We start from the raw sequence: 17,716 nt of genomic DNA, 5'->3' as shown, positions 1-17,716 counted from the left end.
CTGTCTCCAGAACAAACAAACAAACCTTTCTTTTTTTCTTTTTTTTTTTTGAGACGGAGTTTTGCTCTTGTTACCCAGGCTGGAGTGCAATGGTGCGATCTCAGCTCACTGCAACCTCCGCCTCCTGGGTTCAGGCAATTATCCTGCCTCAGCCTCCTGAGTAGCTGGAATTACAGGCATGCGCCACCATGCCCAACTAATTTTTTGTATTTTTAGTGGAGACGGGGTTTCACCATGTTGACCAGGATGGTCTCGATCTCTTGACCTCGTGATCCACCCGGCCTCGGCCTCCCAAAGTGCTGGGATTACAGGCTTGAGCCACCGCGCCCGACCCAAACCTTTCAAAGGACCCTTTCTCTTTGCTTTTTGCCTGACAGTCAACTCTCTGTGCTGGGGCACCTAGTTTATGGCCCTGCCCTGCCCCATACCACTGTCATGGGGTTTGTGCCATCCTGGGTCCTGAAAGGCTTGGGCTTTGATTTGCTTTTCCCAAGCCAGAGGTGGGCTGCTCTAACTCATCCACGTTCTGACCTTTTTCCCTGTAAAACTGATGGTTGGAATTTTCATCACATGGACCTGCAGTGAGGATGTAGCCCACAGCTGAGCATAGCACACATGTAACCTGAGCGGCATTTATATCACTGCTTTGTGCATCCAGAACAGATGAACTGCAATATTGGGTGGCTCCTGTGCCCTTAGACTAGGAGTTACAGACTTATCCTGTAAAAGGCCCTGGCGTCAATATTTAGGCTTTGTGGGCCATGGTATCTCTAGCAACTGCCCAACTTTGCCGTTATAGCACAAAAAGCAGCCATAGCATCATGTAAACAAATGAGTTTGGCTGTATCCCAATAAAACTTTATTTACTTTATCAAACTGGGCAAGAAGTCACAATTTAGAGAAATGTTGCTAAAGAGAAGCCTTATTATTTCTGGCCCTGATTGTTATATTTTATCTAGTTGCTCTACACTTTTAAACTTTGCCTGAGCCTAGGATACCAAATTTGGGTACATAATTTTGGCTCCTAAAGATTTATGGGCTGGGCACATAAAAAGATTTATGGGCTCACGACTATAATCCCAGCACTTTGGGGGAAGCTGAGGTGGGCAGATTTTGAGCTCAGGAGTTCAAGACCAGCCTGGGGAACATAGTGCTGGGATTGCGGATGTGAGCCACCATGCCCGGCCTCAAATTGACTCCGAGTGCTCAGTTAGTATAAAGGATTCCTAACAGTTTGCAATGTAGTTTTCTTTTTAATTTCTTTAAGCTATGAGGTCTCACCTTATTGGTCAGGCTGGTCCTAAGCTCCTTTCCTCAAGCAATCCTCCCGTCTTGGCCTCCCAAAGAGCCACCTGCCCGGTGATTTATCCTGTTTCTTAAGGAATGTCTTTACCTTCTAAGACATTTTGGAATACCATTCTAGAAGTCAAATTCCAAGTTCAGTCATTTTTTTTTCCTAATCCATTATAGTTAACCTTGTTAGTGATCAAATACCAAAAGAGAAAAGCACAACCAGGAATTTTGACTATTTGCTGCAAGACTAATAGTTTTAGCTCTTGGGTCTATACTAAGAACTTGAATTTTTTATATTAGTATCCCTGCCTAGGAGAAAAGTTTTTAATAAATGTGTGATGTGTTAAAGTTGAAAATCAACTTTAAATCCCTTTAATTTAGACTGGAGTGGGCGTGGGAAATTGCAAGTCTATTTCTACATATAAAGATATATTATCCTACCCCACCACTACCTTTTTCTCAATTTCCATTTCTTTGTAGTCACTTTAATAAAAGCCATTTGGATTCTGAGAAGCACTAATTCCTAGTTGTGAGAGGTCTATGCAAGTAAGAGTGAATCATTAAGTGAAGCTCATTGAATAAAGTTCTCATTTCTCTCCAATAGACTATGCCAGCAAACTTCCTTTTCTTATGTTTAGATAATTTCATATCTTACTACGACAGTTTTTCACTAGAAGGGTGTGATGTGTTTTTGTTTTTTGTCGTCAGAGTTGTCTTCTGAGATAATCATTACCAAGTCTTTCGTGGGGTTCTGTTTTTTTCACATGGTGTGACAAAAATTATAACTCATAAGATTTAGGCATAATCTGGTTATAAAACCTTGATTTAAACTGTTGTTTTTTAACTTAGCAGTCAGCCTAGGCCATGGCTGAAAAGAAGGGGTAAGTCCTTCATTGCATGATGATGTGTGCAGGTTTTCTGGAATTTCTGATTTTTATATTTGAATTCACATGTGTGATTTCACATCAATAACTTGTGTTTCTGAAATATCCTAACTTGTTAATAAGGAAAGAAACCAGATTTGCTTAAATTGTTCAAGGCTGACATTCTGAAATTCTAAACTGGAAATAACTTGCCAGAGTATTTGGAAAGATTCTAATTACAAGGATCAGGCCTAAAATAGCTCCTTGGGAAAGAAATTTCCTTTTTGATGAAAACTTAAAAGACGGTTTTTGGTGATGTAAGCAGTTAAAAACATGACTTTAGAAAGACAGCTTAATGTGTGTTCAAGCAAACCTTTGTTTTGTTGCTGTTGCTTATGTTTGTAGAAGAGAGAGGAAGTCATTATACCAAAAAATAATAAGTATATATAACTTTGAGTGAGGCTACTTATATCTTAGAATGGGTATCCTTAATCTATCTCTACCCCACCATGGCTTAAAAAAATCAGTGGTGTATATTGAGAATGTCAGTCATGAGCCTAGTGTTTAAGTAACACATCCCACTTACAGTTGTTTGCATGATTCGTCTTGTGTATCTTGATATTCAGCTTTGCTTTTGCTGTGCCAGTTCAAAAATAACTTTTGTGCTAAAAACTCTTAAAATTCATGACATCAGTTTTGTTTTGATCACCTGGTTTTATATAGTATTTCTGGGACCAAAAAATTTAAATATACTTTTTTAATATGGAACAGAAATTGGAAGCTGGAAAGATAGTGTTTATGGAAGATTTGTGTGCTTTTGTTTTTAAACCCATTGGGCTGCTGGTAAGGTGGTTTCTAGGGCTCATTTTCCTCCTTACCTCTTGACTAGCATAGCATGTGGTATGTTTAAAATCATTTTGTTTTGTAATTCTAATATCAACACTATACTATATGTAGACAAATGAGCTGAATTGTATATTTTAGTTATTTTGGTCTAATCAAGCATAACTAAAGGGACTTCTTTTTTGGTACTTTTCTCAAATTAAGTTTAAATACAGTATACTGGCCACATTTCATGTCTTTGAAAGTATACATCATTGTAAAGCAAGTACTCTGTCTATACCACAGGGTGCTTTAACTGTAAAATACTTGAGAAGCAATTCAGTCTCACCTGAACTCTGAAACATTTTGGCACAGTTCATCACTCCAGTTTGTTACTTTCTTGGGAATAGTCCATTTTTTGTTTTTGTTATTATAATGTATGTTCTGGTCATTGGAAACAGAACTGCTCATAGTTGAGTGATGTAATATAATAGCAGTAATATAACCTAGTAGTGATTTTGCTTCAAGGAATTTAGTTAGCAAAACCACTGCTGTTTGTGGGCTTTTTTTGTCTTACTCGGTGACCATCACTACAAATGTCTTACGTTGAAGCAGACTGTAGAGAACTTGTTAACTTAATCCTCCTGCATATGCACTCGTGGAAAGTAGTGCTTGCTAGATGTTTGAAGATTTTATGATCCATCTGCTTGGGCTCGTTATTTGTAAAATAAACATTTAATTTGAGTTGATGCAGTGAGTTTTTTGGGCTAGTAGTATCCAGGTCCCTACTCTACTGAAAATATAATCTTCACTATCTCCTTTTAAGTCAGAGGAGATGTAGTATTTAGAACACCTTGAGACACTACTTTGTAAAATAGCTCGTTTTATGTTCTTGAAGCTATCTTCTTCTCTGTTAAAGCTACTAATTGTCTCAGTGTAAGTTTTAAATAAACATATTTCTTTAAAGCTGGTTTGTACCATGTGGTTTTTCTTTTTTAATTGTGCACTGTTGGATATCATTGCCTTCTTCCCTCCCTCCTGCTCCCTCATCCAACCATCACTCCCTTCAGCTGAACATTTTCCAGTACTCTTCAAAGTTTAAACACTGCATTTATTTAAAAAAAAAAGAATTAATTCTAATTGCTTAGACTTTTTATTAGCTAAATGAAGAGGCTCATACAGGTAGGGTACTTGTCGAAGCAGAATACTTTACTTCATCTCGCAGTGCTAATCCTGGGAAGTTGTCCCGTCTAGCTGCATATTCCCCAACATTGGCCAGCCCTGGGACCACACAGCAGCTCAGAGCACTTCGGTATATGCTCATGTCGTGAGCATCATACCACTCATCGGTCTTTTCGTCATAGCACTCCACATTAAAGGTGGTGGTAAAGCCGTTGAAGCCACCCACCACAAACAAGAGGTCATCCACCACCTCGATGCCAAAATTGCTACGAGGGTTAAACATAGTGGGGATTGTGCGCCAAGTGTTAGCCACTGGGCTATAGGCTTCTGCGCTCCTGAGGCGATTCGCTCCATCAAAGCCACCTACCTGTGGATAGCAAAAGAAACCACCGTTGGCCGCTAACCACTGATTCTGTTCACTGAGGAGGCCTTGTGGGGGTACCTGTGATTTCATAACTCCCTCTTCCATGAAGAAAAGCTCTTCAAATACTTCACAATAGTAGCATAAACACATTTACTAATACAAAATCTAGGGGTAATATGTGCGTGTGTTTTTGTAGTACTAGATAAACTTACTGCATATACATGTTCTCCATAAGCAATCACGCCTATTCCACTCCTCCTGCTTCTCATGGGTGCTATGACTGTCCACTGATTACTTTCAGAGTTGTACACTTCTGCTGTAAACAGGCACTCGTTTCCATTAAACCCACCACATATGTAGACCTGTGTGAAGAGTTCCAAGATTATTAAAATTTCCACCTCTAGGGAATAGAAAGGAAGGATATGTGTATAGTGGTAGGAGACACTTAATCCCCGTCTGTACAATCTCAATTTATTTTTTTTAGAGACAGTCTTTCTCTGTCACCCAGGCTGGAGTGCAGTGGTGTGATCTCAGCTCACTGTAACCTCCACCTCCTGGGTTCTAACAAGTCTCCTGCCTCAGCCTCCCAAGTAGCTGGGACTACAGGCACACATCACCGTGTTCGGCTAATTTTTTGGTATTTTAGTAGAGACCATGTTTTACCATGTTGCCCAGGCTGGTCTTGAACTCCTGAGCTCAGTCAATCCACCCACCTCGGCCTCCCAGAGTGCTAGGATTACTGGCATGAGCCACCACATCTGGCCTATTTTTTATTTTTTGAGGTGGCGTCTCACTGTTGCCTGAGCTGGAGGGCAGTGGAGCTATCTTGGCTCACTTAAACCTCCGCCTCTTGAGTAGCTGGAATTACAGGTGTGTGCCACCACGCCTGGCTAATTTTTGCATTTTTAGTAGGGACGGTGTTTCACCATGTTGGCCAGGCTGGTCTCGAACTCCTGACCTCAAGTGATCTGCCCACCATGGCCTCCCAAAGTGCTGAGATTACAGGCATGAGACACTGAGCCTGGCCGCATTACTTTTTAATAAGCAAAATAAGACAGTTGCAGCTGGGTCACTTAGTTGAAGGAAGAATGAGTACTGCAAAGTGAATACTGCCACTTCATCTTCCACCCACCCCAAAAAAGAACAGCATCATTTCTGGGTTTGTACCTTGCACCCTCCCACCCTGGTCCTTTACCTTCCCACAAAGCGTTGTGGCACTTGCATCACTCCTCTGTTCGTGCATGGGGGCGATGAGTGTCCATTGATTGGTCTCTGGCTCATAGCGTTCAGCAGTGTTTAGACGCACATAGCCATCAAATCCTCCCATGGCATAAATAAAATTGCTGAGGACTGTCACACTGACATAGCAACGTCTGGAGTGCATTGGGGCTACCTGATGCCAGGTTTTCTTGACGGGGTCAAAACGCTTAACGCTATTGAAATAGTCTACACTATCAAACCCCCCAATGATATACACATAGCCTTTCAAATAGGCTGCCCCATGGTAGGCACGGGGACTCTCTTCATCACAAGTAACGTTCACCCATCTGTCTGCCCGAGCATCATATGCCTCAATGGCATTGGTGGGGCTTCCACCACTCCAGCCACCAATTGCAAAGAGGATGGCATAGGGCAAGCGGGGTCTGGTGAGTGGGTTGGTGAAATCAGAATTAGAGGGTCCATTCATGTTGAGGTCATACATGGCTTTTAGGGCATTAATGATGACTGGTTTGCATTCCTCACTGTCTTTGACATAGTCATTCATCTTAACGTTGTTCATGAAGTACTCAGCATGCATTAGGGCCAGGCGAACCTAAGAAGCAAATGCAGAGTCATTCAGGCGAGGTGAGGGCGCCAGGAAATCCCATATCCTTAACCCCCCTTTTATAGTCTGCCTTTGAATTGCTGGAAATATTTTGGTTTGTTTTGAAATGTATAAGTCACAGTTTAAATAGTTGATTTTGAGGCTCCCACCATAATCCCAGGACTCTGTGAGGTCGAAGCAGCAGATTGCTTGAGGCCAGGAGTTTGAGACCAGCCTGGTACCATAGCAAGACCCTGTCTCTACTAAAAATACAGAAGTTGGGGCCAGGCAGGGTGGCTAGCACCTGTAATACCAGCACTTTGGGAGGCCGAGACCGACAAGTCACCTGAGGTCAGGAGTTCGAGACCAACCTGGCCAACATGCTGAAACTCCATCTCTACTAAAAATACAAAAATCAGCCGGGTGTGGTGGTGCATGCCTGTAATCCCTGCTACTTGGGAGGCTGAGGCAGGAGAATCGCTTGAACCCAGGAGGCGGCGGCTGCAGTGAGCTGAGGTCGTGCCATTGCACTCCAGCCTGGGCAACAAGAGCAAAACGCCATCTCAAAAAAAAAAAAAAAAAATCGCCAGGCATGGTGGCACACACCTGTAGTTCCAGCTACTCTGGAGGCTAAAGCCTGAGAATCGCTTGAACCCAGGAGGCAGAGGTTGCAGTGAACTGTGATCATACCACAGCATCCCAACCTGGGTGACAGAGTGAGACACTGTCTCAAAATAAATAAATAGTCATTTTGGGGAAGTGGTATATACATTTGGAAGTTGAGAATGAGCTAGATAGAAGGCACCTCAGGTGGCCACAGAGAAATTCCATTCCTTGGCCACTGGACAATGCTATTAGACCAGGAAAAATCATGGTAATTGTTCAGTAATTGACTATGTCTATATATGTAAACTAACGCTTATTAGCACCAACTGGCAACAGTAGTGTGCAATGCTCGTTTTTTTGTTTGTTTATTTTTTGACTGATTCTCACTTTTGTTGCCCAGCTGAAGTGCAGTGGCATAATCTCTGCTCACTGCAGCCTCTGCCTCCTGGGTTCAAGTGATTCTCCCGTCTCAGCCTCCCAAGAAGCTGCGATTACAGGCATGCACCACTACGCCCAGCTAATTTTTGAATTTTTAGTAGAGACAGCATTCCACCATGTTGGCGGCTGACCTCAGGTGATCCACCCACCTTGGCCTCCCAAAGTGCTAAAATCACAGACATGAGCCACTGTGCCTGGCCGTGATTTGGTTTCTAATTCAACTTCTACCTTGGGTATGGAGAAATTCATAGAAAGAAAAAAAGCTGAATTTCACCCCTTTAGAATTTTTTTTCTTTTTGAGACAGGGTCTCACTCTGTTGCCCAGGCTGAATTGCAGTGGGGCAATCGTGGCTCACTGCAGCCTTGATCTTCCAGGCTCAAGCAATCCTCCCATTTCAGGCTCCCACCCAGTAGCTGGGTCTGCAGGTATGCACCACTAAGCTTGGCTAATTTTAATATTTTATGTAAAGACTGGGTCTCCCTATGTTGCCCAGGCTGGCCTCAAACTCTGGGCTCAAGCAACCCTCCCTTCTCAGCCTCCCAAAGTGAGCCACCACACCCCGCCTAGAATTATTCTGAAGACTCTGTGCCGGTCACAGTGGCTCACGCCTGTAATCCCAGTACTTTGGGAGGCCAAGGCAGGTGGGTCTTGAGATCAAGAGATTGAGACCATCCTGGCCAACATAGCAAAACCCCATCTCTACTAAAAATACAAAAATTAGCTGGGCATGGTGGCGTGCACCTGTAGTCCCAGTTACTCGGGAGGCTGAGGCAGGAGGACTGCTTGAACCTCTAGAGGCAAAGGTTGCAGTGAACCGAAATTGCGCCACTGCACTCCAGCCTGGTGACAAAGAGAGACTGATAGCAAAAAAAAAAAAAAGGCGCTCTCCTTCCCCCACCACCAGGAAGGATTTTGGTCAAAGCCTACAACTGAAGTAAAAAGAACTAGTAATGCCAAGGGAAATGACCGTTGCAAAATTCCAGAGAATAGTAGATGCCTTCTATCTAAGGACATGTAGATACAGCCTTGGGATGTGTTATATGTCTGAATTTTGCCTTTAGGACAATCTCTCTGGGATAAAGGAATCAAGAGTGAATATTGACCTTAGGAAGCAAAACTGAAATGTGCTGCTTTCTATTTTGGGGGTCATGGGAAATCCACTTTAAAATGGCCTCAAATACAGCATCTTCCTGTTTGACATTGAGCTCATCTTTCTCGATGATGTCCTTCAGTTCGGTGACTGAGAGCTCTAAAAATTCCGCAGAGACTTTCACCATCTCCTCGAAGTTGTGCAGTATGAACATGTAGGCCTTCTGCCTCAGCTCAGGACAGTAGTAGTAGTCGGTGAACTTACAGATGCCGATACAATTATCCAAGCACAGCTCCGACTTGAGGAACTCGCAGCAACCCCTGACAATACCCATGATGTTAAATTGGTCTGCAGCAGCAAGCAGTCTCTCCACATTGTCTGGTGTGATAGGCACAGTCCGGGTGTACGCATACTCGATGATCAGCTTCATCATGTCGGGGGAAATGCCAGGGATGTTGTATACCTTCTTTTCAGTGTTGTTCCAGCCGCTTGTAAACAAAGCTCTGGAAAAAGGAAAGAAACCAGCAGCCACTGACGCATTTCTCTCCTGGTTAGTACATTAGAAATGGCCGGACAAGTGGGGTGCAGGCATGTGCTATATACAGTGGACAAGAAGAACAACTTTCCAACAACTTTGACTTTGGCCATTCTTACCTTGTGGATGGAGAAATTAAGATCTAGAACTGAGAGCAACACCCAGGTCTCTTGGGCCGGGCTCAGTGACTCACCTATAATCCCAGCACCTCGGGAGATGGAGGTGGGTGGATCACCTGAGGTCAGGAGTTTGAGACCATACTGAGCAACATGGCAAAACCCCATCTCTATTAAAAACACAAAAATTAGCTGGGCATGGTGGAGTGCACCAGTAATCCCAGCTACTCGGGAGGCTGAGGCAGGAGAATCGCTTGAATCTGGGAGGCGAAGGTTGCAGTGAGCTGAGATCGTGCCACTGTACTCCAGCCTAGGTGACAGAGCAAGACTCTGTCAAAAGACCCAGGTCTCTTCCATCTCAACCAATGGCCCACCAAATCCTGCCTTGCTTAAGGAATTTAAACTTGAGCAATGTACTTTTTTTTGAGGCAGTTTCGCTCTTTTTGCCGAGGCTGGAGTATAATGGCATAATCTTGGCCCACCACAACCTCTGCCTCCAGGGTTCAAGCATTTCTCCTGCCTCAGACTCCTGAGTAGCTGGGATTACAGGCATGAGCCACCACATCTGGCTAATATTTGTATATTTAGTAGAGACAGCGTTTCTCCATGTAGGCTGGTCTTGAACTCCAGCCTCAGGTGATTCACCTGCCTCAGCCTCCCAAAGTGCTAGGAACAATGTACTTTTAAAATAAGTATCATTCAAACAACTTGGCAAGATTTGATGCAGAATTTGATTACTTCTCATCTCTTGGTCCAAGTCATCCTCTCCTGCGTAGAATACCAGGTGTAACCTCCTCACTGATCTCCCTGCTTCTGCCCTTGACAACTCTAGAGTTGGTAGACTTAAAATTTTTTTTGTTTGGCCTGGCACGGTGGCTCACACCTGTAATCCCAGCACTTTGGGAGGCCGAGGTAGGCAGCTCCCAAGGTCAAGAGATCAAGACCATACTGGCCAACATGGTGAAACCCCTTCTCTACTAAAAATACAAAAATTAGCTGGCCTTGGTGGTGCAAACCTGTAGTCCCAGCTACTTGGGAGGCTGAGTCAGGAGAATTGCTTGAACCCGGGAGGTGGAGGTTGCAGTGGGCCAAGATTGCACCACTATATTCCAGCCTGGTGACAGAGCAAGACTCCACTAGAAAAAAAAAAATTATATATATATATATAAAATATGAGATTGGCGGGGGAGGGGAGGAGGGTCTTCCTGTATTGCCCAGGCTGGTCTTGAACTCCTAGGCTCAAGTGATGCTCCTGCCTCAGCCTCCCAAAGTGTTGGGATTACAGGCGTGAGCCACTGCACCCAGTCTAGAGTTTACATAGTTTATCTCAGCAGACAAAGTAATTCTTACAAGTTTGTTTCTTTTCCTTCTTTCTTTTTTGAGACAGAGTTTTGCTCTTGTTTACCCAGGCTGGAGTGCAATGGCGCCATCTTGGCTCACCGCAACCTCCGCCTCCTGGTTCAGGCAATTCTCCTGCCTCAGCCTTCTGAGTAGCTGGAATTATAGGCACATGCCACCATGTCCAGCTAATTTTTTGTATTTTTAGTAGAGACGGGGCTTCACCATGTTGACCAGGATGGTCTTGATCTCTTGACCTCGTGATCCACCCGCCTCGGCCTCCCAAAGTGCTGGGATTACAGGCTTGAGCCACCGTGCCTGGCCGGGTTTATGTTTCTTTTTTACTTGGAATCTTCCACTAAATTCCCTTCCTACTCAGGGTAAAATGCAAAGTCCTTACCCAGGGAATGCTTAGGGCCTCTGAGATCTGGACCACTGATAGCTCTCTGACCCTGTCTTCTCCCACCTTCCCTTCACTCTGTGTCCAGCCCTGCCGGCCCCTTTGCTGTTCCGGAAGCACACCAGAGCTGCTTCCATCTTTGGTCCTTTGTACTTGCTGTTCCCGCTGCCTGGAAGGCTCCTCCACATCTGCATATTTCTTCCTTCTTCATCCCCTTGAAGTCTTTGCTCAAATGTTACTGTGTCAGCAAGACCTTCTCTTACAATCTTATTTAAAATGGGGCAGGGGGCAGTGGCTCACACCTGTAATTCCAGCACTTTGGGAGGCCGAGGCAGGCAGATCACATGAGGCCAGGAGTTCGAGACCGGCCTGGCGAATGTCGCAAAACCACATCTCTACAAAAAATACAAAAATTAGCCAGGCATGGTGGTACAAGTCTGTAATCCCAGCTACTCGGGAGGCTGAGGCAGAAGAATCACTTGAACCTGGGAGGCGGAGTTTCCGGTGAGAGCCAAGATCATGCCACGCACTCCAGCCTGGAGGACAGAGCGAGACTCTGTTTCAAAAAATAAAATAAAATAAAATGACCACTCACTGCTTTTTATCTTCCTTTTCTTATTTTCCCAAGCACTTATGATGACCTGATATGCATTTTACTGATTTAATGCACATTCCCCTACTAGAGGATAAACTTCGTGAGAACAGGAATCTTTCTTTCTTTCTTTCTTTCTTTCCTTCCTTCCCTTCCTCCCTCCCTCCCTACTTCCTTCCTTCCTTCCTTTTTCTTTCTCTCTCTCTCTCTCTCTCTCTCTCTCTCTCTCTCTCATACAGGGTCTTGCTCTGTCACCCAGGCTGGAGTGCAATGGCATGATCTTGGCTCATTGCAAACTCTGCCTCCTGAGTTCAAGCAACTTTCCTGTCTTGTCTCAGCCTCCTGAGTAGCTGGGATTACAGGCGTGCACCACCACACTCAGCTAATTTTTGTCTTTTTTTAGAAGAGACTGGGTTTCATCATGTTGACCCAGCTAGTCTTGAACTCCTGATCTCAGGTGATCTGCCTGTCTTGGCTTCCCAAAGTGCTGGGATTACAGGCGTGAGCTACCACACCTGGCCAATTGTTTTTTCAGTATCCAGATGAGTGCCTGTAACAAAATAGGCAACCAGTAATTTTCTTTTAATTAATAATAGAGGGGCCAGGCGCGGTGGCTCACGCCTATAATCCCAGCACTTTGGGAGGCCGAGGTGGGTAGACCACGAGGTCAAGAGATCGAGACCATCCTGGTCAACATGGTGAAACCCCGTCTCTACTAAAAATACAAAAATTAGCTGGGCATGGTGGCATACACCTGTAGTCCCAGCTACTTGGGAAGCTGAGGCAGGAGAATTGCTTGAACCGAGGAGGCGGAGGTTGCGGTGAGCCAAGATTGTGCCATTGCACTCCAGCCTGGGTAACAAGAGTGAAACTCCATCTCAAAAAGAAAAAAAAATAATAATAATAGAGATGAGGGTCTCATTATGTTGACCAGGCTGGTCTCAAACTCCTGACCTTAAGCAGTCCTCCCATCTTGGCCTCCCAAAGTGTTGGGATTACAGGTGTGGACCACCATGCCCAGCCTTGATAAATAATTATTAAGTGGGCTGGGCACAGTGGCTCATGCCTTTAATTCCAGCACTTTGGGAGGCCGAGGTAGGTGGATCACGAGGTCAAGAGATCAAGACCATCCTGGCCAACATGGTGAAACTCAGTCTCTACTAAAAATACAAAAATTAGCCTGGTGTGGTGGCTCGAGCCTGTAGTCCCAGCTACTAGGGAGGCTGAGGCAAGAGAATCGCTTGAACCTGGGAGGAAGAGGTTGCAGTGAGCCGAGATTGTGTCACTGCACTCCAGCCTGGTGACAGAGTGAGACTCCATCTCAAAAAAATAAAAAAGACAAAAAGAAAGAAAAAAAATTAGTTGGATGTGGTGGCACACTGGTGTAATCCCAGATACTTGGGAGGCTGAGGCAGGAGAACAGTTTGAACCTGGGAGGTGGAGGTTGCAGTGAACCAAGATTGTGCCACTGCACTCCAACCTGGGTGACAGAGCAAGACTCCATCTCAAAAATAAATAAATAAAAATAAATAAATAAGTTGTGGTATCTGCTCTAAGGTTTACATGAGTGAGAGGTTTTAGCAACAGGTAGGACGCATGATCATATACCTTCATTGGAATTGATTACTCAAACATTTTCAGCTCATGAACAAAATAGCCCTTCTACCTTCTGGGTTACAATGGTTTTAGCCCAAACTCCTTTTTTCTTCTGATAAATATTTCTTGGATATTTCTCCCTTGTCCCCCTTCCCATCCCCTCAATCCTTGTTAATTTATCACCCTGTTTGAAATGGTCTCTACTGGGATAGAGGTACAGGGGTCCCTGAAGTAGCATTGTCATCTGAAATCCAGTAAGGATGTGCAACCTTCCCAAAGGTTGGTTTAGGTGAGAATCAAAGATGAAAGCACCTGGGCCACCAATAGTTGGTTGAAATCCAGTTGAAAAATCAGATCCTTCAGGTATAGCCTTAAGACAAAATTAAAAAAAGAAAAAAGGGCCGGGTGCGGTAGCTCAAGCCTGTAATCCCAGCACTTTGGGAGGCCGAGGCAGGTGGATCACGAGGTCAAGAGATCGAGACCATCCTGGTCAACATGGTGAAACCCCAGCTCTACTAAAAATACAAAAAATTAGCTGGGCATGGTGGCGCGTGCCTGTAATCCCAACTACTCAGGAGGCTGAGGCAGAAGAATTGCCTGAACCCAGGAGGCGGAGGTTGCGGTGAGCCAAGATGGCGCCATTGCACTCCAGCCCGGGTAACAAGAGTGAAACTCCGTCTCAAAAAAAAAAAAAAGAAAGAAAAAGAAAAATCAGATCTTGCCAGGTGCGGTGGCTAATGCCTGTAATCCCAGCACTTTGGGAGGTAAAGGCAGGCAGATCACCTGAGGTCAGGAGTTTGAGACCAGCCTGAGCAACATGGCAAAACGCTATCTCTACTAAAAATACAAAAATTACCCAGGCATGGTGGTGGGCACTTGTAATCCCAGCTGAGGTGGTAGAATCGATTGAACCTGGGAGGCGGAGGTTGCAGTGAGCCAAAATTGCACCATTGCACTCCAGCCTGGGTGACAGAGTGAGACTCATCTCAAAAAAAAAAAAAAAAAAAAAAAAAAAAATTAGATCTCTCAATAGCAAAAGAAAAGGGAAAACAAAACAAAACAGACAGAAAAATCAACGAAAAAAGCCCTGACCCTAGTCATGCCTCTTCAGAAGGCAAAGGACCACATGCCAGGCAGGCTGAAGGACCACAGAGTTGGCCAGGCACAGTGGCTCACACCTGTAATCCCAGCACTTTGGGACACTGAGGCAGGAGGATTGCTTCAGGCCAGGACTTCAGGACCAGCCTGGGCAACATAGTGAGCCTCCATCTCTACAAAACATTTAAAAAGTAGCATGATGTAATGGGATGAGCCTGTAGACCTAGCTACTTGGGAGGCTGGGGTATGTGGATTGTTTGAGCCCAGCAGTTCAAAGCTGCAGTGACCTATGATTCATCACTACACTCCAGCCTGGTCAAGAGAGTGAGATCTTATCTCTAAAAAAACATAAAACAAACAAACAAAAATCTTTTTTGAGATGAAGTCGTGCTTTGCCACCCAGGCTGGAGTGTAGTGGCACGATCTCGGCTTACTGCAGCCTTTGCCTCCCAGGTTCAAGCAATTCTCCTGCCTCGGGCTCCTGAGTAGCTGGGATTACAGGTGCGCACCACCATGCCTGGCTAGTTTTTGTATTTTTAGTAGAGATGAGGTTCCACCATGTTGGTCAGGCTGGTCTCAAACTCCTGACCTCATAATCTGCCCGCCTCAACCTCCCAAAGTACTGGGGATTATAGGCGTGAGCCACTGTGCCAGGCTTAAAAAATTTTTTTCAAGGAGTCCAGAGCCTTGACTGTGTCCCTACAGTGAAGATGGTGGGGTGGGAAAGAGAAAATGGATCAAAGTGTCTCAAAACGAGCCCAATTACCCCTTGGCTTAGTTTGGCAACCCTGTTATACCTAAAGTAGGAACTGCAGCTACAGAGGATGTTCTTGTGGGCATTGAACTCAAAGCCATTGACCTTGATGACCACGTCGCAGAGCTTGCCCTCTAGCCTAAGCTCGTTGAAGATCTCACAGGTCATCGCACTCATCTTCCTCTCCATGTGAGGCTGGTGGAAACGTGTGGAGGCCGCCATGCTCTCCATCTCCATGGCACCCCGGGACCATCGGAGAGAGATTGCTCTCCTAGAGTGTTGGGGAGGGTTGTGGGGGGCCCCTTTAGCCAGCTGTCACTCCTTTCCCCTACTACATCTATAGGGCCTATCAGGCAGACCGAGTTCCAGAATCCTGGGCCTGTAGTGAGATCATGCAGGATTGTGCTCTCAGGTTCTGGAACTGCCTCCTGGCCTTGTCCACTTCCTTCTCCCCTCCCCCCACCCCACTTAGGCTGAAAACCACCTCACACCTCCTTCTGTGTCCTCAAACCCAGAACAGAACCAAGACCACTAGCACCATCTGAGTGTTTATTGGTTCCTGCTCCTGTTACTCACCTGATACAGGTCTCTATCCCTGGAGCATCCATCTACCTTTCGCCACCCAACACTTGGCTCCCTAGACACCGAACTCAAGGAAATCCAAGTCACTTGAGGCTGAAAGGAAAAGTAAAACTGATTAAATTTCTTTCTTTTTCTTTCTTTCTTTCTTTCTTTCCTTCTTTCTCCTTCCTTCCTTTCTCTTTCTTTCTTTCTTTTCTTGACAGTTTCTCTCTGTTGCCCAGGCTGGAGTGCAATGGCGTGATCTTGGCTCACTGCAACTTCCATCTCCCAGGTTCAAGCCTCAGTCTCCCAAGTAGCTGAGATTACAGACATGAGCCACCATGCCCAGCTAATTTTTGTATTTTAGTAGAGATGGGGTTTCATCATGTTGGTCAGGCTGGTCTTGAACTCCTGATGACTGCACATGATCCACCAGCCTCAGTCTCCCAAAGTGCTGAGATTATAGGTGTGATCCACCCCGCCTGGCGAATTTCTTTTTTTTTTTTTTAAGAGACGAGTCTCTCTGTCACCCAGGCTGGAGTGCAATGGTGTGATCATAGCTCACTGCAGCCTTGACCTCCTGGGCTCAAGTGATCCTCCCACCTCAGCCTCCCAAGTAGCTGGGATTACAGGTACTTGCTACCTTGCCCAGGCAACGATGATTACATTTCAGAACGCTGTCCCGGGTCTCCCAGCCCCTAGATGGGTTAGTCACTCAGTTTCTTCTGGAATGAGGAATGGCCTAGTTGACAGAGCACCTTTTGGGTGATTAACAGAATTCGGTTTATGGCTCCTTCATCTCTCCTCCCATCCCGCCGTGTGTTTTTCTGTTTTTGTTTCTGAGACAGGGTGTGATCTGTCACCCAGGCTGGAGTATAGTGGTGCAATCTCAGGTCACTGCAGCCTGGACCACCCGGTCTCAAGTGATCCTTCCGCCTCAGCCTCCCGCGTAGCTGGGACTACAGGCGCTCATCACTACGCCCCGCTAATTTTTATATTTTTTGTAGAGACGGGGTTTTGCCATGTTGCCCAGGCTGGTCTCGAACTCTTTGGCTCAAGCGATTCTCCTGCCTCGGCCTCCCAAAGTTCTGGGATTACAGGAGTGAGCCACCATGCCTGGCCCCAGACATGTTTTTGCCACACAAACTTTCAGCCTGGAAATGACCACGCTTGGCAAGGATTTTTCTCCACAAAGAGTGGCAGAACCCTACCCACCCACGTAACCCTAACACCTTGAGACCTCCACCCTTCTCTTCACAGTAAATAGAACCCTCCGCCAGTTTGCCTAGCGCACCAGGCAAGCACACCCAGACCGCGGCTAGCTCCGGTACCCCTCAATTCTAGGCCGCCCTCCCCACCCCACCCCCGGTCCCCCGCCCCCGCCCCGCCTCCGGCCACCCCCAGCCCCCGCCCCGCCCCGGTCCCCTGCCCCGCCTCCGGCCCCCCCCGCCCCACCCCCGGTTCCCCTGCCCTGCCCCGCCTCCGGCCCCCCGCCCCCGCCCAGGTTCTTAGCGGGAAACGACGCCTGCGCAGTGCGGCCGCGCTGCTGTCGTCCCCAGCGCAGCCGAGCGGACCTGGAACGGGATGGCGGAGGAGGTGAGCTGGGAGGAAGCGTCCGGCGTGGGGCGGACCCCGACTCCGACTCCGACTCCCGGGGCACTCAGAGCTCCTCCAGCGGGTAGCCGAGGTACCGCTGCTCCACCCAGGCCAGTAGCGGCTGCTGCACGTACCCCGGTCCAGCCTAACTCGTACGCCTGAGTGAGCCCCGGGCTCCCCTCGGGCCCATCGCAGTGCGGGGGTCAGTGGTTCTCTCGGGTCTCGGGACAGGTGAGCGCCCTGATGAAGGCCACGGTCCTGATGCGGCAGCCCGGGCGAGTGCAGGAGATCGTGGGCGCCCTCCGCAAGGGCAGCGGAGACCAGTTACAGGTACCTCAGGGGCGAGGTGGGGGCAGCTGGGGCGGCTTCCTACCCATTGGGCCTTCCCGCTTTTCTCGGCTGCGGACCCTGCTAGCTCTCCGCCCCAAGAAATGGCCGGGAGCTTGAACGAGAGCAGGTTGGTTCGCCTGTCCTAAAACCTAGATTTCAGCTTTCTCAATCTGGTCATGCTGCTTCCTCTAATTGGACAGAAGGCTCCCCAAACCGGTACCTGGGGCCTCATCCTCCCCAGGCCAGCGTCTCCCCAATAAGTTGAAGATGTCCAGATGGGTCGTAATGTTGCAGATCTCTTAGGGAGAACCCGATATTGAAGGAGTTAGAAGGATCC

General features: G+C 46.6%; 2 protein-coding genes across 15 annotated transcripts in view; one reads left to right on the top strand and one right to left on the bottom strand.

Moving 5' to 3' along the window:
- Positions 1-4,112: 4,112 nt before the first annotated feature.
- LOC118142866 (kelch-like protein 10) overlaps positions 4,113-17,716 on the bottom strand; it is a 20,506-nt gene continuing 6,902 nt past the window's right edge. The window contains exons 1-6 of one of the 3 annotated variants that reach the window (XM_078333298.1): positions 11,338-11,403; positions 11,155-11,247; positions 8,477-8,966; positions 5,720-6,337; positions 4,737-4,886; positions 4,113-4,527 (exon numbers count right to left, since the gene is read on the bottom strand). In XM_078333298.1, the coding sequence (XP_078189424.1) occupies positions 4,153-4,527; positions 4,737-4,886; positions 5,720-6,337; positions 8,477-8,896 (1,563 nt within the window). In that variant the 5' untranslated portion in view covers positions 8,897-8,966; positions 11,155-11,247; positions 11,338-11,403 and the 3' untranslated portion in view covers positions 4,113-4,152. Of the gene's footprint in view, positions 4,528-4,736; positions 4,887-5,719; positions 6,338-8,476; positions 8,967-11,154; positions 11,248-11,337; positions 11,404-14,935; positions 15,234-15,468; positions 15,568-17,716 lie in introns of those variants that run through there. The other 2 variants (XM_054238692.2, XM_078333290.1) reach the window with 2 other exon arrangements.
- LOC108588084 (uncharacterized) overlaps positions 16,996-17,716 on the top strand; it is a 23,262-nt gene continuing 22,541 nt past the window's right edge. For 8 of the 12 annotated variants that reach the window (XR_013520698.1, XR_008473888.2, XR_013520688.1 and 5 more), the window contains exons 1-2: positions 16,996-17,049; positions 17,281-17,379. Coding sequence is in view for 5 of the 12 variants with exons in the window: in XM_035265175.3 (XP_035121066.1) it covers positions 17,038-17,049; positions 17,281-17,379 (111 nt within the window). In the remaining 7 variants the exon portion in view is untranslated. Of the gene's footprint in view, positions 17,141-17,280; positions 17,380-17,716 lie in introns of all 12 variants that reach the window. The other 4 variants (XR_013520686.1, XR_013520697.1, XM_078333319.1 and 1 more) reach the window with 1 other exon arrangement.

Source organism: Callithrix jacchus, chromosome 1 (genome assembly GCF_049354715.1).
Source record: "Callithrix jacchus isolate 240 chromosome 1, calJac240_pri, whole genome shotgun sequence".
In the NCBI taxonomy this organism is placed as follows: Eukaryota; Metazoa; Chordata; class Mammalia; order Primates; family Cebidae; genus Callithrix; species Callithrix jacchus.
The sequence above is the reverse complement of the archived record's forward strand: the minus strand, read 5'-3'. Positions and strand labels throughout refer to the sequence as shown.